At 41.4% G+C, this 27,315-nt stretch overlaps 1 protein-coding gene across 1 annotated transcript; it reads right to left on the bottom strand.

The window, feature by feature from the left end:
• Window positions 1–228: 228 nt before the first annotated feature.
• Window positions 229–19,742, bottom strand: fam110d (family with sequence similarity 110 member D). Its single transcript, XM_042490079.1, has 2 exons — window positions 19,645–19,742; window positions 229–4,236 (listed from the first exon to the last, which is right to left on the bottom strand). Exon 2 carries the CDS (start codon window positions 3,498–3,500, stop codon window positions 2,157–2,159), a length of 1,344 nt encoding a protein of 447 aa, XP_042346013.1. The 5' UTR covers window positions 3,501–4,236; window positions 19,645–19,742; the 3' UTR covers window positions 229–2,156.
• Between the last annotated feature and the right edge of the window lie 7,573 nt (window positions 19,743–27,315).

Below are 27,315 nucleotides of genomic sequence, written 5' to 3' on the forward strand. Positions count from 1 at the left end.
TATTGGCTGTGCTATTTTGTCTAATTTAATGAAAATAAATGAATTATGTAATTGAAAAGTGTTACAAGAGTTACAAGAGTATCATTTATGCAAAAACCTTTGCATTGTCTGCTATAATTCAACACTGAAGTTTCATCAAAAAGAACAACAAAGACACCAAAAAAAATACTTTCACACAAATATTTCTTTCTTCTTGTTTATTTGCTGTGTACATCATACACAAACTTCTTTGGAATAAAAACTAAATCTCTCATATATATATATATATATATATATCAAATAAAAAAAGAGATTCAGAATTTCATGGAGCCACTTTGTAAACATGCAACCAAATGGTTAACAGGGAGATCTAAAACAAAAAAGTCCAGGTTGAAGGAATTTCAGGAGTGTGCCATGCTGAAGATAAATACAGAAAATAAAACATATCAAAGCTGCAATTAACTATATTAATTTATCACATGTACAAATTTATCGTGCCCTCAGGTTCAGTAATCCTCAGTCCAGAGCGCCTGTCAGTCTAATCTCTGCATACCTCGGCAGAACCCCCAGTTCATATTTCAGAGGCATCCTCCAGGTCAAGGAATGGAAATGACCTTTCATGGAGATAAAGTGAGAACCACTGAAGGATGGATGACGTGAGGTAGGATCTGTGGTTATCAGAGAAAGGAGGGCGGCTTCAGCCTTCCCTGCTTGTTTTGATGGGAAACGTGCTGACTGAGCCAGCTGGGAAGGTTAAACATCCAGATGGTGAAAGTGACATCCTAAAACATTTTGCAGTAAAGGTCTTCAATTTTGGATGTATTTTTTGAATGAAATGTTTTAAAAACTCCTTTTTGTGAGATTTTGATTTTCATTGTGCTTGTATTTGACAGGAATCTATTACTCCTCTTGCAGCCATATAGCTTACACAACTGTGAGCACTGAACACACATGAAGCATTAGCAATCAATGTTTGTGTCACAAGTGACTACTGGACAGTGTTTATACTGTGTGAGAATCTTTAGGGTTTACAAAATGAGATGAAAATCATGGAAATTACTGGCCTGGCATGGCTCCTTGTCTTCCACAATGCAGGTGCTCCTTTGAATCCAGCTCAGTGTTAAACGTTATGTGAGATGAATCTCTTCAAAGGATCAAAGCTTTATCTCTATTTCTCATTTACTCTCTCTGTCCAGTTCAGTGCATTTACAACCCCACAGGGGTGCCTCGCATGTTTGTTCCAACGCCTGCGTTTAAGTAAAAAAAAAAAAAAGCAACACACAAACCAAACTGGGACAGATCCGAATGAGGTACTCATGGTTCACTTCACACTCACACAACAGTTTTCCAGTTTAGAAAAAAAAACATAGCTTAGTGGTTTTCCATTTTACTTTAGTCATTACGGGAGAGTGTTGGTGTCAAGGACACACAACTGTGTCCGCTGTGTCATGACAAACACACACTTATGTGCCTCGTGAGGTGTCACAGGGGCTGATTTCAGATCAGTTCTGTTAATCACTGAAAAAAAGCTTCAAATGGACAGGACGGCAACATCTACACCACACACAGCCACACACACACAAAACATGTTGCTGGGAGAAATAGTTTCATTCATCAGTAAGGTCTGTTCATACTCACTCAATAGGATCTATAAATACAACATCAATTTGACCGAAGATAACTAGTAGCAGTTGTTGTCCTCTCTTTTGAAGAAACAGTCTCTTTGGAGTCAGGGAGAGTGAAGGACTCATGTGCCATGGAGTGCTAACTCTACATGCAAACAAACTCTACGTCAACTAAAAAGAAGTCATATTTTGCTGGCAGCTTTGACTTGCATTGATGCTTGCGGCTCAAAAATAGAAACAAGTCCTATTTTTTCTTTCTATGACGGATTGCTGTGAGCTAATAACAGCCTGTCCTGAATGTTATTTTGAAAATCAAGTGAAAGTCAGTCATGATTCAATGCTTCAACTTTTGGTTTGTAGTGCATCATAACTGCAAATTTCTGCACAAGGGTGAAGGTCTGAACCAGGTGATTCACTGATGAGTTCCCTGTCTCTCAGTAAGAATGTCTGGATCCCATGGCGGACTGTTTTATCAAAAAACAACCAGAAAAGTTTTAAAAGAACACCTTCAGACCCTTAGCACTCCATGTCACATGGTCCTTTGTCCCTATATTAAACAGTGGACTCTTTAGGTCCTTCTCGAGCAGCGTTCTTACACCCGTAAAGCCACTTGATGACACGAGCGTTCCTCTCGATAATTGACACACCAGTGGGAACCTGCTCAGCCAGCTCCTCCTGAAACAGCCCATCTCCTGAGTGCTGGGAGAACTCGCTGGGCTCTGAGCCGCCGCAGCCGTCCCCGCCTACACTTCGGAGGGCCAAAGAGAGTGTGTCTATGGAGCTGGCACCAGAGAGGAAATTCTCTCGACCCAAACGCTCTATCATGTCCCCATCTAGTCCGCAGAAGTCAAAGAAATGCTCCTGCTCTGATAACGCCACTGAGCAGCGCAGACGCAGGTCAGACTGGGAGCGCCGCAACTCCCCAACGTGCCTTCTGGGCGTTGGTGTGGGTGACGCCCGCTTCCATGGGTCATTCTCATCATCGTGGTTACTTGAGTGGTTGCCATTGGTGATACCATCACTGGTACCATTTGTAAATCCATTTTTAGTCCGTTCAAGCACACAGCCAAACCCAGGACTGGGGATCGACCCCGGGCTGCGTTCTTGGTCAGTTTTACTGGACCTCCTGCTCCCTGGTCCTCCATCTAAAGCGTCTTTGTCATTGGTCCAAGACATGCGGGAGTCTCCATCCCGTGATTGTGCTTTCTCTTCACCAATCACCATCTTCTGGATTCTGCCCTCACCTCCGCTACTCTTCTCCCTCATGGAGCCCTGGAAGAGCCGGCGGACAAAACTGTAACCCTTCACCTCCGTGTTGTTGTTCTCTCCCACTGCTGCACCGCTGGGGCTCTTGCACTCCTTCTTCTGCCTGTAAATGACGAGGGAGTCTGGCCTCAGCATGCGTTTGCCTGTGCTTCTCCTGAGCACAGGGGCGCTGTGTGGCGCTACCAAAGTGTTAATTCCAGGAGTCCTGGGAATAGGAGGCAGTGCATTGCTCACATTGCTCCTGTTATGCGCCTCAACGTCAACAGAAGTCCGTCTGTTCTCCTTCCTGGAGTCGTCATTTTCATTCTCATCTCTCGACTTGAAGGAGAGTGTGGAGAAAGGGGTGTTGGATGAGCATCGCAGGGGAAGATGAGGCGTCAGGCTGCCGGGGATGGCAATAGCTCGTCGTGGTTGTGGTGGTGGGGTGGCACAGGGCACCAGCACAGGTTCCTGCTTGGTGTTGATCACCTGCTGGCTTTTTACATATTTGGCTTTGTCCGCCTCGAGCCTCTCCACAGCGCTGATTGTGCGACCGTGGCCTCCACCGTCTATCTGCCTACGCAGGTAGTCTGGACCCTTGTTGAGGAGTCTCAGAGGAGAGGGGGATCCAGCTGGCGTTAGGGGCTTCATGTTGACTCAGTGAGCTAGGAGAGACATCAAAACTGCAGCCCCAAATCACCAACAGCTTCTGGTGTCCCCCAGAGAGCAGGTGTTGGCCCTTTGAAAATTTCAAATGAGTGAGTTTGTTAGAAGTATTTTAGAAAACTGTGGCAGAACTCAATCCTGTTCTCACAGCACCCAAGTCTTCCTTGAGGGGGTAATAGATAGGTGGCAATTCGGGAGACCACAGAGTCCAAATTTGTTGTAACGTTTTCTATAGATAGCTTAGAGCCTCTTTGTTGGGCAACGTCAGAGCCCAGACAAATTGATATCTCTATCCAGTATTTACACAGGCATTTGGATAGGCAGGCAGGGCACAGGGAAGTCCTTTTTTTGTCAGCCAAGAGCACTCCCAAATGAGACGCTCCCTGCCCACAACGCAGCAGAAATAGCAGGCAGGGTGCACTTTGAAAGGGTTACTTTTTCCTCCCCCACTTTTTCTTCTCTCTCTCTCTCTGTCTCCCAACAACACCCTTCACTGTTGATCTTTTCAGTGACGGCTGCCCGGAGAAATTAGATATAATGGCCTCAAATATTTGCTTTGCGCAGGCTGTCTGAGGGACGCCAGGTCAAGACTTTTGTTGTTTGGCGTCTATCGTGGTTGAGGTGACCTGAGGGTGGCCGGCACTGAGGCACTTGGTTTGTTGATGGACAGATGGGGCAGATGCAGATCCTGTCCTTGTCTTCACCTCACCTGTGTGGATTCCTGGGAGAGAGAGAGAGAAAGAAAGAGAGAAAGAGAGGGTTTTCAGTGTGTTCTTCACTAGGGCTAGCCACGGAGACCAGATGGCAGGAAAGACGGTGGTCCCCAAAGCTCAGCTCAGCTTGAGCTTATTTTAAACTGAAGGGAGTTACATATCTGAAGCAGACGGCACTACAGAGCTGACATGTGTGTACATTTGATGACACTATATCTTGCATGTAAAAACAATAAGCATAATACTTTTAGTCAAAGAGTTAATAATTAAACAGATAAGGGTTCAACTACAGGCTACATTAACATGCTGCAGCTTGATCAGTAACATTTTAGAATAACGAAAAACCACATAAACAAAATGTGTTTTCCTTCGTGATATAAGTAATAACATAATAAATAATAACATAACATAAATGTGAACACATATATGAAATAAAAAAGCATGTGGGTAATGTTTCCTATGCAAGCATTTCTTCATAATTTGTCCTTGATTTGTCTGTCCTTGTCTAATTTATGTTTATTTTTAAAATGATAGATGTCTGTTGTCCAGACAGTATCCTCTCGGATGAAAGATGAATGGATGTTGTCTCGGCACATGATGACGTGTCTGCCTCCATCTGTTTTCTGAACGGGAAGTCGTACTGAATTCATTATTTTTTTGTGGACATCATCTTCGATAAATTGTTTCAGTTTTGCTTTAATTGGCTGCAAGCATCCTGTATGACCGGTCACTGAGAAAACCTGGCAAACCAGCTGACACCAATAAGACGTTAGAATCTTTCATTGGACAGTTGTTAAACTTTGGTTGGAATGGAAATCACGTTGACGATATTTAAAATGTCAAATGACATTTGAATTTCATGTTGCGTGAACATCATGACACTCTGCATCCGTTGGGTTCTGTTCTCCATTCTTTCGACTAAATGTCAATATTTTACATCAGACATGTCCAAAGTCCAGCCCAGGGGCGCTTGGACAGATTCGAAATGGCTGTGGCTTGTCTCTAAAAATATACTATATGTGGCCTGCCAAACAATATGGGTTTATCCAGCAAGATCACTTTGCATTTTTTCAGTTTTTTTCCACTCATGGTAGGACTATCATGCAGTTGTAGAAATGCACAAAGTAAGAACTACGCCAGCAGAACTAGAGTCGATAAAAAACAAGCACACAAAAAAGAAACAAGTGCTACATGCTTTTGTTGCCTATATAATGCAAGAAGCAACTGGTTTTTTTTTCACATTATCTGATCTGGCCCCAATTCAGAAAGGTTTGGACACTCCTGTTCTACATGAAGACGAGTGAGACAATAAGGCACATGAAAAGTTTGGAAGAAGTTATATTGTGGTTACTTAATAACACAACATTAAAATCAACAAAACATCAACAATATCTGTTATCAATAGTCTGTTAACTTGCCACCGGCATAAGACATTGTGCTGACACTGAATTTTGGTCACCCAACATCACAACCTAAATTCCACTAAATGTCAACATCTATCAGTGCTTGTAGCCAACAGGGAAGCAGAGAAAGTCTGGATCAGTTTGTATTTTTTAAAGAACAGCATTCAGACAATTATGTACATTCAACAATTGGCACAATTCATTAATCTGTCACAGCCACTGCATTGACACACCAAGACACGTAACTCAATGGACGGAGAGGAAAATAATCATTGGTTTATAGTTACAAAAAACAAACATCTCAACTGAAAGATAGACTGACTTTGTTTTCACTTAAACACCCTATAGTGCTGCTTCATTAAACCAGTATACTTCTGAAGCTATAACTCTTTCACAGTCACAGTTAAACAGCTGGTTCTTTAAATTAACAAGCCACTTTAAAGGTTACACGACACTTTAAACCAAACATAAGGCATGACTCTGTGAACAGACACATTTATGATGTGTTCTATGAAGACAGACATTTCATATCTTTTAAAGTTTTCACGCTATATGAGGATTTTGGAGCCGGGAGGGGGCTGCACGTGTCTATAATGGGATAGGCTCTACACCAAGGAGTATTTATAGCATTGAAACAACCGAGCACAGTTATCATGTGTCTGTGTATGTGTGCATGCATGTGCTTGGGGTCATGGGTATATTTGTGTTTTTGCTCTAGTTCTGCACCTGAGGTTATGCATGTGTGTCTGTGTGTCAACAGGAGGCAATAAGAGGCTTCCCTGTAAATGAAAGAGGGTTGTATGCAGAGCTTTTCTCTTATTCTGCACCTTGTTCATATCTTTAAAAAGGAAGCAATGAGTTTGCCACGTGCAAACTGTGAAGACAAAGAACACGTCTCTTAAACTTGAACCCAGAGGCACAAGCGGAGCCTGTTTTTCATTCACTTCCCTTCAAAATGTATTAAGAGCCCATCTGGAGTGATAAATGCTCCGTGTGCTGCGCTAGACAACAGGAGGGTGTTGTGCTTATTGTTCCCTCAGGTTGGCCTTAAGCTTTATCAAATGCTATTTTAACTCTTCCTTCACGTGAGGTAAAACAATGAACAACCGCCTTTGGCAGGAAAAAGGATCCATGTCTCATCATTTAAGGCGAAACATATGATACCAATGATAGTGTAAAAACACAAGTACACACTTAACCCCTGGTTTTCTGTGTTATATTTATAAAGCCTTCCTGATTTGTAAGATAGTGAAATAAAAGTGTGACAGAATAGCATACTGCAAAGGTCATAAGCTATATTTGAACCTAAGACAACATGAAATGAATGCACTTTAGCCCACTGACATTCAAATCAAAACAAAATTACTTGAAATAAGCAAAAAATAATAATAAAAGCCATTGATCTCTCATAGAGCTGAAACAATTAATCAATTAGCCATCAACTACTGAATTAATCACCAACTAATCTGATAAGGCATTAATTGGTTTGAGTGATCTTTCAAGAAAGAAAAAGTAAAAATTATCTTGTTCCATCTTCTTAAATGTGAATATTCTTGAATTTCTTTACTCCTCTATGACAGTTAACTGAATATCTTTGTGTCGTGACAAAACAAGACATTTGTGAAAGTCATCTTTCATCACTAAACTATTGAGAAAATAATCCATCATCAATCAAAACAATCCTTAGCTGCAGTCCTACACTCGGAGACTTGGTTTCTTAAACCTATGACTACTCTGCCACTTAAGTGAGATACTTTCACTTAGTCCCAGTGCAGTTTCTCATGTTTAAGTGGAAGTGCTATGTGTTAAGAAAAAGCATTAAACCAAAGAAACCAGACTCAAACACTTCTGTAGATCAGCAAAATTCCAGCTGTGTGTTTATGGATATTAATTTACGAAATATATGTGTCAAAATGATAATGTTTCACATTATAGGAGCTGAATGTTTCCTTTAGCTGCACATTTCTTTTATTTGGCTCACAAATTAGGACCATTACAATACCGAGAATTTTCTCAGTTTGTCTACCAGCTTCAGTGTGACTATTAGTTTAAGTCTCTACTTTATTGCCACTTAATACTAAGCTACTACTGACACATTAGAAGGTGACATTTCACGTTTGTAATTCTACCTCATTCAGTCTGCACCCCTCACAGAGAAGCTCCAGTCGGTCAAATGGCATGCCACTATAAATTCACTGAGAAGGACAGGTAGAGGCAGGAAACAGCTAGCTGTTTTTTTTCCAGATGTCGACCCGTCAGAGCTCGGGAAAGTCAGCCATTGTTTAGGTTTAAGGAAAATGTCTTGCAACAGGTGTGGAGGGGGGGGAAGGGCGTGAAGCGAGAAAAATGGGCAGAAAATGAGAAGGAAGTGGGACTAGCGGTTACAGTGTGCTACTTGGGTTTTGGTAGAAACCTTTCTTCTGGAACAATCTGTTCCCCATATGAGTGTAAAATAAAAAAGGTGCAGGCTAATGCTATTGAAGCTTTAAAGGAGATTATCGTATTAGGAGCCTAAACAAAGTCATTAATCCTGATGTTGGTTTTCCATTGAGGGGGTTGAGAGTATGCAAAAAATTATATGAATCCAACAATGGTTAATCCCAAATGACCTGACAATCATAACCTTGAAATCCACAACAATATGGAAAATATTTGTCATACTTCTTATATATCCGTGGTTCTACTCTAAATGGCAGTGTGTACTTATTCAGTCTGACATTACAAGCTTAAAGGAAACCAGACGCTTTTAGAGGTCATCTTTCGCTTCGAGTGCTATCTCAGCCATCATATGACTGAATCTGAGTCAGAATGAAAACTGACGGCTGTTTGGGACAAAATGTCTGAACCAGAAATGCTTCTGAATATAGAGGACTGATAGATGTGTGCTAAGAATTCTTCTAAAATAATACAATCTTAAAATAGAGAAAGATGGTGCATCAGGAAGAAGAAATCTGAAATAGTTACACTTGAAAACACACACACACACACCCACACACACACACACATACACACACACACACACACACACACACACACAAAGAGTGAACCACTCAACTGGGATTTGCAGGAGAACAATAGCCCCCATTAGCTCCATTGACCATAATGAGCCAGATTAGTACTGAGCACCTTCTCCTGTGATCTCGAGGTTTGAGAAAACTGTGAGATGGCTGCAGAATCTTTCTCCTTGTCTCTCACTGTAGGTTGTCATTAACCCCTAAACCCTCCGCTTCTCTCTCATCTCTACAGTGAACAACCCCCCACCTTCTCCTCTCTAATGCTTCCTAACCTCTGCCTTTCATTCCCCCTGCACTCTTTCCCACTCCTCACTTCTCTACATCTCCTGTGTGTGCCACAGGGCCTCCTTGCTCTTTCATTTTCCTCCCTACTCTATCAATTTCATCCTGTGTACACCCTGTCTCTGTCCTGCTCTATTTACTGAGTACTCTGAGTGCAATGTTCAAAAGCATTTGCCAAACAAGATGTCTTATTTATGAAAAATGTTTTTTTCTTGTAAGACCTACATTTTTATAGGGAACAAGGGTGCACAAACTGGCTTTCAAGACACATCTTCACAATATGATAAACAAAATAGGACAGAAGAAGAAAAGTAGGCCCGTGTATTTTATTTTCTGATATCTTTGCTAAAAAAAACTCTTCTGGGCTCTAAAACGAAGCAATTAGAGATGTAAAAATAACACCAGTTCCCTGAACTGTGACCAGCTCAGAGTCTTGAGCAACCAATGCAGGGGTCAGAATAAGCATTGCTTGGATGAGTAGCAGGTAGCACCTTGTATGGTAGCCTCCTACACCAATGTGTGAATGAGATTTAGCTGAGACACACCTAACCAGCGCTGCTCACGCAGGCACTGAGTTCCAGGCGTCAGGCTAACACAGCAAGTGCCATCCAGCCATCCGGTGGTGTATAATAACACCATAAACTGTTTTGTCCAGTCGTGTTCTCAGCTGATGCCATCCAGACACCAACAGTGGCTTTTGGCATCGGGATCTTATGCCAAAATACTGCAAAAAGCAGCTGCATTTTACAACTTTGGAATGAGAACTGGCTACAACATTACATGTGAAGCATGTGACCGCTCTCTTGCACCTTCCACCTCCCTGTTCTTTGATAAAACTCCTCTGTCTGTTTGCCTGTCTGCCCTCGATCGTCCTTCCCTGCCTCCCCCGTGTCCTCCCTGTAAAGCGGATGGCCCAGCCTGCAGGGGAGGCTTAGCCAGGCGGCCCCATGCAGCTAAAGAGGAACCAGATGTTTTGTGTCATGCTACATCAGGATGCTCAGGCGTCCCTAACAGAGACCTGTCATGGGAAGGGACAATTTGCCTTTTAATCAACAGCGATGTTTGGGCTCCTTACATTTGACCCCTTGAAAACACAAAGCAGACTTACATTGCGTTATCAATTACACTGCCACATACACATATTTGACAGTGAAAAATGCAGTTGTGCTTATTTTTCTGATGTGAACCCCCAGAAAGAAGCTAAACACACAAAAAAACCAGGAAGTGTTTGTTTGCTGCAAGGGAGCCCGCAGAAGAATAACTTCATCTGGGCGTATCCAAAAACAAACCAGCTGGCTCTGGATCAGAAAGTTAAAGGAAGTTCCAGTGTGAATGATGTATTCAGTGCGGTAAACACAAGATAAGAGGTTAATAAATTCACAAGGACCACCTTTGAAGCTCTTGGGAATGAATTCAGCACGCTTACCTGTCACATTAATCTTTGGACAGATGAGAGGCATCTGCTGCCAACAAGGAACCAACTGGCCACCTCTAACGTATTTCCTCTCTTTCTCTGTCACCTCACTTTCTTTATACTAACATCTGGCCCCACTCTTAAGGATGACACAGACTAACGATCATCACTAATGGACTGAAATGTCTGAATGTTCAAATGTTAACTCAAGCTCTTTATGTCATGACGAAGCATCTGTGCACATTGATTCTCTACAGCGTGAATATAAAGAGCCCGTGTGGCTACTAATGAGCCTCGATTCATGAGTTCGTCCAGTTCGGTCATTAACCCACACTACAGACCTCAAGACGTCTGTTATGGGCCAGGACAAAGGAAGGGAGGTGTCTCCTCTATTATCCAAAGGATAAGACATACCGGCCTTTCTTTGCATTATTGATGACACACAACAATGGTCCTCCTGCAGGTCTACAGATCAGTCTTGACCTGGTTGCTCTGCCTCATTAGCCATGGAGGGAAAGGGACAAATAACAACATGGTGACAGTAAAATGTAAGAGATGGAGCCACTGTCTGCTCAAAGACAAAGCCTGGTCGTCAGTTGTAAATCCTATCACCACAGTGAGGCCTTCAGCGTCATTAGCTGCTTGATCTACGGTGAGAGGCTACCACATTCATCTGGAGCAGCAGTAGGCCACCTGGGACGACTTAAGGGACCCCCGACCTGAATAGGCCTCCCCCCAAACCGTAAAAATGGACAAGATGGGCTCTCAACTCACTGCTGCCGCTCTTTTTGTCATTCAGAGCAAATCACTACAGAGACAGCTGAGCTCTGGAGCCACAATGAAAGAAGCCTAGCCATTACAGAGTTGAGATGACAGTAATGTGCCACTCAGGAACCTGCTGGGTGGTTACAAGTAACCTACGTGTTAATGTTAGCTAAAGATGACAGCCAAGAGTGGAAACACAAGTCTGCAAAAGGCAGCAAGCACAGTCTACTTACAGTAACCAAAAACCTTTATGTATAACAACTAACTAACTACTAAGAAGGCTAGGTCATAGACTAGGTGTTATAGACTAGGCCGTACATTACAAATCAATGATGAAAAAATCACCACTATAATCAGTAGCAATAATAATTGTTAATTGTCTATTCTGATATTGTCTATTCTAATGTGAGGTAATGATTAATACAATATTTCATTCATTACTTTCACGTGTGACACAGTCAACTTTTATTACCCATTACACTGTAAGTCAGGCCTTTATCACCACTAAAACACCCATACAGTGCTAACACAGATAATGTCTGCTGAGATAAGACGTTCACATTTATTCTTGCTTTTATCAACAGACTAGGCAAGTTCCTTTTTCTTCTCAGCCAAGGGCCCAGGTACAGTGCCTGTACTGTCGATAATTAAACAGCTCTGACCTATAAAGTTTTATGAGTCACTGTTTGCTTTTTCAGCCACAGTTTTTCAAGCAAAGAGAAGCTGAACTCAAACTGCCAAAATCTGACCCATCATTTGACTTGAACATGTATGTATCCTAAACTCAGTTTTATATCATGAGAATAAAATGAAAACTATCATTAGAATCCAGCACTAGTTTCAGCTCAAAGTTTGAAATAAGTGTCCTAAACTTCACTGAAATGATCTCTACTCTAGGTGCACTGTGCCAGAAAACCTAATAATAGGCTACACTCTGTAACTTAGAGACACCTGAACTTGCCTCCTGGTCCAGGAATGTTAAGCTGCGATACCTCACTGTTGAGGAGTGACGGGTGAACTTGTGCACTTGCAGACAGATGACGTATATGTGGATCATATCAAAAACTGTGCAGACAATGTGCTATTATAAAAGCCAAACACCCAGAGATAAATTAGTGGGAGATGTGCCTATGTATGTATCTTTTTTTGGGAGTCTCGCACTACATCTGCACTCATTTGTGGAGCATGGCTCTATTAAACAAGGAAAATGTGTCCTAAAATAGTAGCTCATACATTGCAATAAAATATACTCATTTAGAGAATATGCCAAAAAAGTTTCTCTCACTTAGGTGCCCATATGACATGCACATCAGTTTCTGTTCTGTTTGAACCTGCCTGACTACCCACACATGTAAATGACATAAAAATGTGAGCTCTATCAAATGTGGGCTCAGCAGGAAATTATAAGCAACTATTTGGAAGATAATCAAAGTATTTTTTAAAACAAGGTACTAAAAATAGCTTTAAAAAGTTATTATCAAAAGTAAATATTTGCTATTTTTCTTTGTCCTTTCTTGGTTCCTGTTGGCTCAACAAAACAAGTAATTTGAATACATCACAGCTAATTTACTACTCATTTCTGACTTTTTACAGTTAATAGGTAAACAAAATAGTAAGTGACTAAAATATATTTATAAAAAATAGTAAAATAATCATGATTAATGGCCATAGCCCTCCTATGGTTTCAAAAAATTGGACATGATGGTGCATAATAAAAAAACCCTCAAAGGTGCAATATGTAGATATGTGTACAATGTTCAGGATAGTTTCTTATTGGTTTTAAAGCTGTGTCTTTAATATTGATATATATTTCAAAATCCTTTCATGTTGTACGGCCTGCAATTCCAATTGTAGCCACTAGGGCAAAAAAACTATAACATTGTTTCTTCAGCATGATGCAAGCCGACATTAGTGCAAAAATTTGAATTTTCACTTAAATCAATGAAGTGATTGGTCAAAATCTTTGACTGTGGATCACCGAAGTGTGCAGTGTGTCATCTGAATGTTTATGTGAGAGAAGACAGAACGAGAGGGTGTGTGCAGGATACAGCTGAGTGTGTGTACCAAATGTCCAGATCTGGGCTACCTCAAGTAAACGTCCCAGCTCTGGACAGCATTGTTCTGCAAATTATGACCACCGCTGCTGCTCCCTCCACATACCAGCCTGGCTTATGTGACCAGCAGTACAAACCGCAGTGACCTACTGTGTGTGTGCAGCACAGCCCTGAACAGGGAATTCACTTCTTTGCAACGAAGAGTTACACAGATCTTCCCCCTGAAAAAAAAGCCTGTCCCGAGGCTGTTTGTGCAGCACAGTGCATAGGCAGAAATCTGGGCACATCCCTCAATCTCCCAGAGTCTTAAATTATGAAGGCCTGTTCCCACACTGTGCACCCTCATTAAGCTCTCAGCTGGTGAGAATGCTCTGAAAGACAGCACTGTCTGGCCAGCTGCCAGATGTTTTATTTCACCAAGTCGGCACATTTTTCACTCTGCCAGGCATATGTCTGCTCCAACAAAGTGATAAAAGACGATCCGATGGATTGTAGCTGTTAGAGCAACTTAAATGTCAAAACATAGTTTGCAGTATTAAATCATACACTTCTGTACCTGCTTTTAAGCTGAGTGAAACCTCCAAAAAAACAACATAGAAGTAAGAAGCTGTGGTACACTATGATGGATAAAAGAAGATGGTGATAAATGAAAAAGCTGGAAACCAGAGAGGAGTTTTGGGTGATACTACGAAAGCACAGCTCCCAGGGCAATTTAAAAAAAGAGAAAATTAGTGTAACATTTGTGTAACCCCACCCTCGTTTCACACAGATACTCCAATTTGCCAAAAGGACATTCACACAACATTTGCAGAATTATTCTAAACACATGTTGCTGATGTTAGCAGTAAAAAGTTAACACCACCTTGTGAGCACTTGTGTCGTTGTGTGTTAAAGCTCCTCCAGCTGTGCTGTGTCCCCAAATACTGGGTCGTCTGTGACTGTGGTGCCAAACCCCATCCAGCGCCCCCCACTGTGTTACTACATACTCTCCCCCACTTTAAATGTTCCAGCATTGATTTCCTATCTGCACAGCTGAGTACTGTTTGGACAGGTTCATTTAGTACAACTCCTGATGAAATAATGTGCAACACTTCTTAAAACTGTGTCCTTTATATAACAGGACGCATCATCCAGTCCTGTTTTTTGAGGCAAAAGTATTCAATACATTTAAAAGTATTTTTTGCAAGTTGGCATGAAAGTGAAGAATCAAAGCCCCTGAAAATGTTTGTATTTTCAATCAATAAATATTAATGAGTTAATAACTAATGCTTAAAGTTTAAGCTTGGGAGAAACACCTTTGTTTAGTATTTATAATCCAGGTGATGCAAGTGCTTCAGAGCTTTGAACTTTCCAACAACAAGAAAAGAAAGACTCGACTGAGCTCCTCTGTTTTTCCTCGCTGCCATCTATGCTTAGCTGTTAACCTCCCCTGAACCTGCCAGCTGTCCTCTCTCATTACCGATCGACCGACCTGCTTCTCAGCAAACAGCCCCCGTTCCACAGTGGCACGGAAAGAGACCCCCGCTGTTCGTCCCTCCTCTCCTCCCTCGCCTCCTGTCAGAATCAGAGAACATCTGGAGCAGCCGGAAGAGTTTGCGGAGCTGCGTCGACGGTCCCCCTCCTGCGTCGGAGGGAATGTCCAGGCCTGTGTCATCTTCCTCACGGTTGAGCGGACGCAGCACAGCAACGGCTGAGTGTGATGGGATGTGGCAGAGCTACAGAGGCGCCCGGTCGGACTGTGAACAATTACGGGGATGTGAGAGGCACGGAGAGAAGGGCTGCTCTCACAGCTGTCACCCACACACAGGGGACTGTCAGGAGATGGAGATCTGTCAGATCATGTTTCATGATTTCATTGCCCACAATGAATTATGGATTGAGTTATGAGCCCGTGGAGATGGGAGCGATGTAAGAGCAGACTTCAGGCCTCTGAGAGTGACAAGACTGATTATGATAATGATCATATCAGCCTAAGTTAGATACAAACATTTGGTGCAAATTTTGATTTCTGCAAATAAGCTAAAACGCATTCAAAGACATTTACTCGAGAATTCATAGATGTTAAGCCAACAAGGTTCACTCCAAAAAGCTACAATCACTTGGAAAAATGTCTCTGCTCATCAAATTATCGCTTCAATGAATATGACTCCACACGCTGTTTACAAAACACAAGAAATACTAGCTTGACACACTTGGTAGATGGTAGGTTTTACTTCTCGTTTCAGCCAATCCTTTCTAAGAGTGGGTTATCTGTTATCACAGGGTGGCTGCCTCAGTCTGTTGTTTTGCTGCTAGTTGTAACTGAGAAACTGAGATTTTCCTCTGACAAGTTCTTCCTCTTTTTCAAACAGTTCTTCCTGAAAACTGCCAGCAAGGAAGTTCCCAGAGACGGCCTCCATAACGGCCCAAACAAGGCGACAAAGAGCAATAAAGCTAAATTATAACCCTGACGGTTTGTGTGTGTGGTGAGTGTTTGAAGTCTCACACTGTTGTGAAGCTCACGTCTAAAACCAGCTGCTGTTCAGTAACAAACACACACACTCCTTTAGCCCCGTGCCAGGGGGAAGATGATGTCATTAGCAGGGTACGTTTCTTCTCTAATTAGAAACTTGAGCTTCCCGCCATAACTTGGGGGTCTTTATATGTAACCATGCAACGAAATGGGGATTAAACAGTACAAATAATGTTTTCAAGACTGCACTCTGCAAGAAGGCATAACTATGCCTTGAAAGTGACTGTGGTACGTCTGAACTTTAAGTGATAAGAAACACATGAGCGGTCCATTGTAAACTAAGACCATGAAATATCCTGTGGCTTCCGCTCGTTCTCCGCAGTCAGCACTGATGTGGCCCAAACCCATCAGATTATACACTTGTAGGGCCTCAAAACAAACAGTGATGAGTAAAAACAAAATCGTTTTGGGGGACAAAATTGGAAAATAAAAGACTGAGAGAAATCCTGGTGTGCTATTATATCCAAAGAGATATTTGTGTCTTTGACTTGTGCAGGATCACCTAGAGGCCAATGTTCTAGTGGCTGCTTGGCTTCTGTTTGGTGTGGTGAGGGCATGAATATTCATGAGTAAGTTTGTCTCTGAAGTCATAAAGTCAGCATGATTCTCCAGGCTTTTTTAAAGTGTTGCACCACCAACACCATCATCATCAATATCACTGCTGGTGCTAAAAGCCAAGCGGGAAGGCAAAGACCTAAATTATATTTCATTTAGTCATGTTAATGATGTCAGGCCTCCTGTCAACATCCCAGACGGAGACTGCAGCGAGCAGCGCAGCACTTGATGCCCCTGGGCTCACTCTGCTCTGTGGCGGGAGGAAGTATTCTCGCCTGCTCCACTGGGATCAGCATCAAACACAGATGCAGCCATATTACAGCTGGAAAATTAGCACACTGCCACATGAATGGGGGGAGATAAAGAGTGGGACTGTTTACAACCGCTCACCACAGTATTTTTACAGGTAGGAATTGAGTCGGGGATGTTTGTATCCTGCCTTCAAACATGCACAGTATGAAGGACTGATGTCGGCTGGAGGTGTTTATGATCTATGAGTCACTGTAGCTTTCAGGCAGGGATGCAAGCTGGGTCAGATTTGTGGGCTTGAACTCTCAAGAAAAAGTTGAATCACGGAAAGGTAGAGGCGTAATGGGCTGAACCTACCTTCTAGTAATTCATTATATGTCACGCAGAACCTTCATTCACTTTCACAAGTGCCTTGAGGGTAATCACACCCAAAGCTATGAGGAAAGCAAGCTTATGAGTTTATATTTCCAGAACAACATGGAGTCCTTAAAAGGACAGTTCGGATATTTTGAAGATGTGATGGATGAGGTATTTAAATATATGTACTGCTGTGGAGGGGGGCAGCAACATATGTATTTCAACCACCTAATAAAACAGTCTGTATCAGCTTAATTGTACATTGTATTTACAATATTCTCACTACATTACCTGTCAGACAGCCCTTTCTGATGTATCCATCTGTGCTGTCATTTTACCTTGGACTGCCCCCTGAAAGTCGGAGATTCGAATCATCAGTCAGAGACCCTCAGTCGACTCCAAATGCTTTGAGCAGTTCTTTTTTTTTTTTTTGCTAGTCGGTGTGCTGTGCAGTGTGTGATTTTTGCTGCAGAGTGAACGCTCTTCACTCACACTACTCTTTGTTACAAGCAGAGAAGAAAGACTCTGCACTTTGGGCTCTGAGATAACATTATCTTCTCTCTTTTGCTAAGAAGTGGTGAATTTAAAGCTCAGAGCAACTTAAAACTTAAAACACAGTCTCTGGCTTTTGTTTGATATCTAGTGTCTGCAAAAAATGTTGTGCATATCTTATTTGCCATTAGCTTGTCTATGTGAATGCAACAGTCACACTGAACGTCCAGCTGGACCCATTCAAACTTTAAAATCGTTGAATATTCGTTTGAACATCCAAATCTGATTTGACTGACATAATGCCAAGACATGTACAGCCCTAATTTTACCTTGCAGAGCATAGTCGCTGCTTGTCTACCGCTGCCTTGATCAGTTGGTTAGTTTTTGGTATTGAAATGATTTTGGTGAATTCAAAATAACAGTTTGATAAGGAAAGTCACTCAATAACACGAACATACGAACCAATTGAAGCAGTAGTAGATCATAAACTCCTGTTTTCTAAAGGTAAAATTATGAGTCTGGATTAGAGGAGAGAATAGATAAGGACTGATAAGCTTCGATTTATGTTCAGTTCCTTGTCGGAAAGCGCTGTCTGATGGCAAGAGAAAGCAGAGAAAATAATCTAAATACAGCATACACTTACACTGACTATGATTTAGGTTTTTCTGCTGCCCCCATCCACAGCAGTACATTGCTTAGCTTTGTTGGTGGTAGCCCACTCCTGTCTGCTTCTCCAAACTGGGGGCTCTACCACCGCCATCTACTGTAGGAAATACATGAATAAGTACCTTCTACAAGCCCACTTTAAAAATCCAAACTATCCCTTTAAAGTGCTCAAAAAAATGGTACCTAAGCACTTTGTGCTGCAATTTGTCAGTTTCTTTGTGTTTTCTTTTTTATCTGTGTCTCATGCAGAGAACTGAAAGATCACCTCCTCCATCTGGAAAGCTTCATCACTGCCAGTTCATGATCTGCATCAAAAAGCATGAATTAAACCTCCTGCTGCTGCACACTGGCCAAACCAGCACGTGCACACCTATGAATCTCAGGGTGAATGTGTTTACAGGACATGTGTGGTCTGTTTAGTCTGGCTCCTGCGTTGTTTATGCTCCTAACCCCACACCGATCACACCAGCTCAGGATGCATGAAACATATCAGCTAGGGAGGAGGAGGGGTAGAGGTGGGTCAAGGTGGAGTTGACCCCTGAGGGCAAATGATTGTCTTCTTGGAGGAGACAGTCTTCTTAGTTTTTGAGTGGGCGGGTTGCATAATGACCCCTCAAATCCCCAACTTAATTTGTTCCTTTGTAGGTTCCAGGTGACGCTGTCTTTATGTTTTTAATAGTGTGACTCACTATAAAACAAGACATGTATTTTTCATAAATGTAGTGACTGGTAGGAATAAACTTACTTTAATTCAAGATTACAAAACTTTTCTTCCCTGATTAGACGTCTGCAAGCCAGAGCCTCATTTGTGCCGCTCCTCTGATTTCATCCAGATGTAAATATTTAGTGTAGAGCAGAGTTAAGATGGGATAAACCTGCTGCCCCGGGTCAACTGTATCTGCTTTAATCAGAGCACAGTGGTCAGTCAGCCATCTCTCCATACCATGCAGCTATTACTGACCTGACTTCAAGGCTGAGTTAAACCAGGGAGCTGACATATAGGTTTACATGGCAGATGATGAATTGCTGCACTTGTCAACTTCTTAAAAAAATGTTTAGGGTCGATATATAAACCTGGTGTGTTGTTTATGGATTATCAACCTACAAAAAGCCTGACATCCATCACAGACATACTGCCAAGGAGCATTCGCCTTATAGGGCATTGACCATAAACACACCATAAAGATCTCAGGCAGGACTTTGGAGAGGACAAACTGAGCAGTAATTTTTTAAACGGCAGAGGCGTGTACAGTTTCTTAGGGTAGAAAACTGTTCTATTTAGGATTAAATTATTGTGATTTTATTCTAAGTAGCCATGAAGTCTGGTGAAATCACCAGTGAGTGCCACATCCTCTCAGTGCCACAGCATGATACGGTCATTTTCAGTCACCAGGCTGTTGGTTATTTAAGAAGCTCTACAATGTACACAAGATCCAGTTGATGCGCGATCTTTTTTTCTCATGCAAATCTTTTAAAGCTGCCACATCATAAAGCAAGAAAGAAAAGTGAAGAATAATCACGCAAATGATCGCATGAATCAATTAATACCCGAATCCACCCCGATCGGCACCCGGAAAACTTCACAAATCAATCGGGACTCACACATCCACTTATAACGGAACCATTAAAAATGACAGTCAGCTCCTCACTCACCTTGTTGGTTCAGTTTATCCACTCTTTTGTCTTTGAAATCCCGTAAAGGTGGTGGAGCTCCTCTCGGTGACAGCCGGCTGTGCGCTCTGCGCTCTGAGGGGACTGCTGGCACACTGACGGACCGCTGCATGGCAGCAGCGCGATAAAGAGGGAGTCCCTACGGGAGGAGGAGGAGGGGGAGGAGGAGAGGGTGGGCAGGTATGAGGCTGTGTAAACTGACTCCTGTGCAGCCTGTTGGGAGCTGAGTGGAGTTGTGGGGGGCTGTGGGTTGAGGGAGTGTCAAATATAACATAATAATAGCTCATTTTGCTTCCTAAACATTATTATAGTATCAATATAGTGGTAGAAGTTTAATTAAATCAAGCGACAAACAGTTTAAAGTTTGCCTTGAGGTGTCTGATTGAAGTAGGCAAGCAGCTACATATTTCTAATAGAGCACTCCTTTTAGAGTGCCACCTGGCTCTTTTAATAATAATAATAAAATCCACCGTTAATAAGCTGTAAATCATAGCCAATATAAGCTATTAATAAGAATAATTGGGGTTCCCAGTTTGGCAGCAAATCCATAATTACTATGGCCTTTAATTCATCAGGAATACTCTTTTGCTTTTGACACGCTTGTGTTTGACATGTATGGTTTCACATTCATATAGCCTACTATAGGCTATAGGACCTCTCCAGGTCACCTGCCACTTCTTTTCTGGTGAAAAAGAACAACTGAAAAAAAAAAACAACAGTTTATCAGCCTCTTAATTTATGAGGACTTTTTTTTGAAGTAGCTATGCGTGATGTGAAAGCCCGTCAAAAAGTTTACTAGCAACTGAAAACAAGCATAGGACAAAGGGCCCTGACACACCGTGCCGACGGCTGGCCGTCAGTCAATGTCGGGCGTCTGCTGCCCTAGTTTTCGAGGTGTATCCTGCATTGTTGCCAGCAGTTAGCCCTTGTTAGCTTTTTTCAGCCAATTTAGCATGTTGGTTCTGTACTGGAGAAAGTGAAGCCTGTCAGTGACTGAAAGCTTGAATTGGCAGTTCAGAGAAACAGAAGTGAGGAAAGCAAACAAAAGTCACAAGGGCATGAAATCTGCAATATCTGCATAAATCTGCAATATTTGCCAAGATTGTATTATTTCCTCTCACGCAGGCAGCACCTACAAACAATGTGAGCCAACATGAGCCCTGCTTCTTTGATGTCAGTTTGGTGTGTCTGGGCCTTATGAGGAGGCCTACAGCCATGCTGGCAGCTTCATGCAGCTGTACTGAGTTATATGCTAGTGTCAGCATGCTAACATGCTACCAGTGATAACCCTGACAGTCTAACACCAAATACCAAGTAGGCTACAGCTACAGTAGTTTGGTCATGAAAATAATTTGACAGACTAATTTTGACCTGCTGATGATGTTAGCTGGAAGGGTTTTTTTTTACATTTTTATTTTATTGTAGAATTAATAACTAATTAGTTGCTCATCCTGCTGAATAGTTTGAAAGTCCATTCATCCTGATTGTTTGTGCTACTTGTTAACTAATCTAAAATCAATCCAGTGTTTGATTGAATGGTTGTACTCCAATCAGTATTGTTCTCCTGTTGTTGATTAATGAATCTCAACAGTGCACTTCACAGATTATCTTTGGGAGACTTTAAGCTTTCAGGTGCCTTTCACCCCTGATCTGAACAGTTTATTCACTTTGATGTTATTAAAAGTTACATGTGATGCAGTCAGATTTAAATAACACAAGAAAATGTTCCTTATGTATGAGCCATGAGGCTGAGACATTACATTCACGTGACTCAAGTTTTGCAGTGCTTTTATTTTGTATCCTGCTGCCTTTCTGAGTCAAACTTATTTGTTGATATCATTGATTAAGCATCATACTGCTGTCCTCAGCCATTTTTTCTGCTATGTGGTACTCATTCTCAGTGATCACCTTCTCTCCTTCTGTGATTTCTCTGCTCACCCTCCTCTCCCCCCCCTTTGTCATAAAACACAGCTCAACATGACTGGCTCAGAGAGGTCGGGATCGAGGGGTGAAAGAGAGATAAAGGAATGATGTGCACATTTCACACACACCTGTTTCTCATTCTCAAGCTCATCACTCTTGACAGGGCAGACAAGCGAGTGAGGAAGCACAGCACACACGCATATCCACTGGAGATACTTTACAGAGAATAAAAACATGCTCCAAAACAGAGCCATGCTTAGGCTCACATGATCAGCACATGCACACTCCTTTCCTTATTCTGCAGATGAGGAGCATTTGTGAAACAGCTCTGTCTGTAGCTCTCAGCAAAAGTGTAAAACTGATGTCTCAAGTTAGAAAAGTATGTAGAAGTGAAGTTTAAAAATAGCAAACACGCTCAGCAAAGCCTTAAAAAAATACAGGTTTTAAAAAAGAGATCAATGCGTTCCTGTATTATCAGAGAAATGGCATTTCTCAAAATAGAAGTTCCTGTTTCTGCAGTCACGCTGCATTTGGGGCACCTCCAGACTGGAGCCACGGCTGTCCACGGCCACATCTGGGTGCAGAAACACGATCTGCTGGTCCCAATGCCTGACCTCTGCCCCCGCAGCCACGACTCAAGGAAGCCACACTTCCTGCTGAGCAATGTGTGAGAGGTGGCAAGCAACCTCAACCTTGTTTGACGCCATCTTTTTTGCCCCCGTAGGAGGTCACTTCCTGTGTGGAGAGTTTTCCCCCTGCTGCTGCTATGTGGTTATGGATGGTCGAGGTGGCAGGTGGCTAATTCCTGGCACGATTCCTGGTGCCAGTCAGCTGTTTAAGACCCTGTTAACTTGGGGCGATAATCCTGTAAAAGCCGTGACAGATCACGTACTGAGAGAGTGAGGGAGACAACCAGGGTCCAAAAGGATCTGTGGTGTTTGAACTGTGAAGAATCGGACTGAATGTTGTGCGGAGGACCCCCCCCCCCCCCCACAACACACACACACACACACTCACACCTACACTAACTTCTTGCTAAGTTAGTAAAAAGTAATTTCTTCATTTCTTGCTCACTGACTTCTTCCAAGTCAAGTCATCCAGTTTGCTCAGGTTTCAAAGTTATTAATCTGTTTTCAGTACAAACAAATTTTTTTCAAGTATATTGGAATATATCATGAATAGGTGCAGATTTCAGGGGGACACAGGGGGCCGACCCCACTCATTATTTAGAACACGTGCATTTGTGCCCTGTGATAAAAACATGAGAATAGCAGAGGCAAAATTTATGACATTTGCACCATAAATTAAGTAGAAAGGTACAAACTGGTGCATAAAAAAATCATCATGAATGCAGGAAATAAAGTCTTTGATGCTCACCCTTGGTGGAGTGCTCCCCAACTCTCTTGTTTCATATGTGTCTCCCCAAATGTTGAAATGTACTCATGTCCATGATATCTTGACCCGAAAAACGTGCATTCTCCAGTTTCTGCAGTTATCGAAGCGAGCTTCTGATCAGCAACCTTAATAAATGAGATAGTGAGATGAGCTTTTTTCCCCCAGCACCTCCACCAGGCCTTTATTTGATGAGCAGTAATCTTTATGAAGTTGGATTTTAGAAAGATGACAGAATAAGGCAAAAAACAACTTTATTTGGTAACGGGTTGAAATAATCTCTCACTGCCAGGTTATTTAAACCTGCTTTAAGAAAGCAAGTTAAAAAAATGGATAAGATGGCAATTTTTGCAGCGTGCATTAACCTCTCTTAGGTTAAGTCTTTCTCAGTTTAAATTTAGGTATGATATTTGCTAAAATTTAAGTAGCCTATCTTTGTAATGTGACTAGCAAAAGCAGTTTATGACATGTGGTGTTAAGCAACAGAAGTTTAACAACACTCCTCAAGTATCTTCTCTGGCACATTTTAAGGGATTGATGGACAGAAGCGTGTGCATTTTAAAGACATCTTCTTATTCAAATACCTCAGCACTTTTAGCCGTAAGCCGTCTTTGAACCAGTTTCCTCGGCGATAGGGATGAAGGCCTCTCCATGCAGCTTCTGTTTACATGTGTTATCTAACACGAGGAAACCAGATACCCCAAAAATATCTTAGGAATATTAGAAATGAGGCTGTCTTGTACTTTCTGTCTTTCCATGATGTCTAGAAACCTCTAAAATAATAATTAAAAAAAACACATACTGTACATGGCCGTAGTTAGTTTATGCTTTAATCTCTTAATAAATAATTTCTTATAAAAGAGTTAAATATTCATATTACCATTTAGGTGCTACAGGGTTGAGCACACCAGCATGTGCACATTTGGACTAGTATAAGGGAATGCAATGGGTATGTCAGGAAATACCCCATTGTGAACATTGAAGCCTTTATGTGTCTTAAAAAAGACAGCTGCTAACAAGCGGCTAAATAAAATAAAATATAAAATAAAAATAAAATAAAATAAAAATAGAGTCGCACCCAACATGACTTTGCAGCCTTGTAGCAAAATAATAGTGTAGTTCGTTGTAGCCTAACAATAGCTTTTTATCTCTAGCAATCTAACCATTTTGGCGTCAAAAATCCTGTAAGTGGTGTTCAATTATGAACATTATCTTGCTGACCAAAATGTGTAAGTATCATAAACATTTGTTTGCCACAGAGCTTATTTTCTGCAATGATCCAAAATCCAATGAAAAAATCCCACAGACCTTTTGAGGAGGGAACCAGGGGGACATTAGCTTCTGAGTTGGCCTACAGAAAAACGCCATCACTGGGGAGAAAAGTTAGGACGATTCTAATGGCTCAAGGGTCCTAAAAATATAACATTAAAAATGTTAAGTTCAAGATACAGTTATTAACCCATTACCATTAACAGAAGATACAAAATATTTTATTTACATTGTGCTAACTAATACTCAGGGTTTTTTTTTCTTTTTTGTTTTTGAAAACAAAAAACAAACAAACAAACAAACAAAAAACAGTAAACATCCAGAGAGCCTCTGTGAGGCCTCTTCCCCCCTGCATTTTCATGAAATGGTGCGGTCCGACCCCTAAACCTGGCGCACACGGAAGTAGCGAATCAGAGCGGCGTGTCAAAAGCATGAATGTCTGTGAAAGAAGTCAAAAGTCTGAGTACCTGAGACCAAAAGAAAGACAGGAGACAAAAAAGACAGAGCGATGTTATGTCACCCAGCTCTTTACAAAGACAGGTGGGTCACCGTGAGTGGTGGAAATGTACCTGTTCGTAGTGAAATAAGCTACGTTTGCTCCCCTAATATTAGCTAATATCCACACAGAAATGTGCTTTAACCGTCATTGAAATGTGGACACACTCTCAGCAGGTTATGCAAACTATATCAGCTGTCCCTGTCCATGCCTGGTGTCAGGTTAAAGTACAGATGCAGCTTCATCCTCAGCAGCCCTGTCTCCCCAAAGACGCAGCACCACTCCCTGCTGAAGAAGGTGAGCAGCACTCTGTCAAATGACATGTCAGCTCATACAAGCTGATTTTTTGGTTATGTTGTTATATCAAGTGGTGGAAGAAATACTACACTTTGTTTAACTTCAGTAAAAGTAGAAATACTACGGTCTAATAATAGTCCATTACAAGGAAAAGTCCTGGATTCAAAATGTTACTTGAGTCAAAAATAATTCAACACAAAATACTCAAAAGGTCAAAAGTGAAAAGTGAAAAGTACTCATTATGAAGGATGGTTCCTTTCAAAGTATCATAACCATAAAAATATTTCTATGATCATAACATTAGCTAGTTATGATAGAATACTACATGTTAATGTTACAATTTGTCAAGCCAAGCCAAGTTGATTAGTAGTATAATGCTGCATCACATTAAGCAGATAGGGGCCAACGGATATTTTTTGTTAGGGCCCGATACCGATTATTATTAGTTAATGAAACTGATATTTGGAACCAGTTTGCATTTACAATATAAAATAAAAATAAATAAAATAATTAAAATATTTCTGTCAAAATCTAGAATTATATAACAAACAATATAACAGACTCCAACACAAAGCTTTGTTTAAATACATTTAGCAAATGCTTAAATAAATGTTTAAAAATTAAATTAAAAAATGAAATGTTCGACATCATTTACAGCAAATTCCCAGCAACTTTCTTTATAATGTCAAGTGAAAATTTGAATTAAAAAATGAATAAATAAAAATAGCTCCATTAGGTTTTACAAAGCAAAAGTTCCTCCCATGCTGACACTTCCTTTGCACTTTTTTGATTAATTAATTGTATTGCCGTCATTAAAATAAAACGCTCATACAGATAATTGGCAAAGTGGGTTGATTGAGTTCAGGAGGTGTGGTTAAAGTATTTGCGCAGGATTCGTGTGGCATTGGCAGTGGGGCCCAATATGATAGCTTTTCAAGGGGCCCAAAATGCGTGGTGGTGCCCCTGATCTCAGGCCTGAGGTTTTTGCTCACAGGGATAACTTTTACATACATTTACTATCTTCTTCTTCTCCTTTTTTCCCATGGCTCTAATATTACAGTTATATTGCCACCTGTGGGTTTGGCATGCTCTTGACAGCATATCGATTGTGTTTTTGCATTTTCATTTGGATAGAGATTTTTTTTATAATAGTATGTGTGGATGGGAATTTTTTTTTTTGAGAATGAAGAAGGGAAAAACCCTGTTTTCAAAAATACCCATGGTCGTGTGGACTTAGCTTAAGGGTCACATTGGTGCTCACAAAAATAGAAATACAAGAGCACACATACACACACATATACACACACACACAAGCTTGAGGATTAATGACACTTCAAAGGAAGGAAGCCGCACTGTGGCCAGCTTCCTGCCCTGGCCCATCTTGGACCATTTTCTGGCATCTCTGTAGCCGCTGACGGCCTTGTGAGCCATGTGGTGGCTATTTGTAGCCGCAGAGGTAATCGTCTGTAGTAGCACTTTGTCTTCCGCAGGTTAAGTTCAATGATAAGGGGCCTGGGGCGCCGTAACCTGTTGTGGTATCGCTCAATCTTGATGGAGCCCATTTGTCTTGGAATGAAAAATGCTTCCCGGGTTTGATTGTGAACGGAGTGAAAAGGTTAGGGTTTGTTTTGTTATTATTATCTAACTTTTTTTTTTTTACCTGTATATGCATCACCATAGGTGCAGGTTTTCCTTATAAAGATATCGTGCTTGGGCTTTCCTGGTAATATTTGTCTCCATCATCTTCCTCCTTATGTTTGTAGAAATAAAACCTGAAATTCAGTACTGCTGCGTGAGTATGTATTGTCCCAGAGCAGCAACTGCCACCACCCATTCATGCTCCTGCCAAAATTGTTTAATTTGCTTTGTACCAGTTGCCAGGACTATATTTGCTGGCAAAATGTCTTTAGTATCCAGGAATGGTGACTTATTTATCATCATTTACATCATAAGGAAGAGGAGGTTAGGTGGATGTTTGGACTTAAGCTGCATTAATAGATATATTTCATATTAACAATGGATCACATCTGATGAAATTAACTGATAGTTTTGGTTTTGGAGCACAGAATTTTGCAAAAAAAGAAAAAAAAAACAGTGGAAACCCACAGAAACCCACAGAGCACCACATGTCTTGCACCAAATGGCAGGTAGACAAAGTTAGCAACTAGCTGGTGATCATTTTGGAACATTTAGCAGCTGAAGAGCCAGACATTTGGACTCAGGAGTTTGGAGACCAAAGCAGAGCTAAAAGGAGAGTGAATATGAGACATAAGTTT

Source organism: Plectropomus leopardus, chromosome 7 (assembly GCF_008729295.1).
Source record: "Plectropomus leopardus isolate mb chromosome 7, YSFRI_Pleo_2.0, whole genome shotgun sequence".
NCBI lineage: Eukaryota > Metazoa > Chordata > Actinopteri > Perciformes > Serranidae > Plectropomus > Plectropomus leopardus.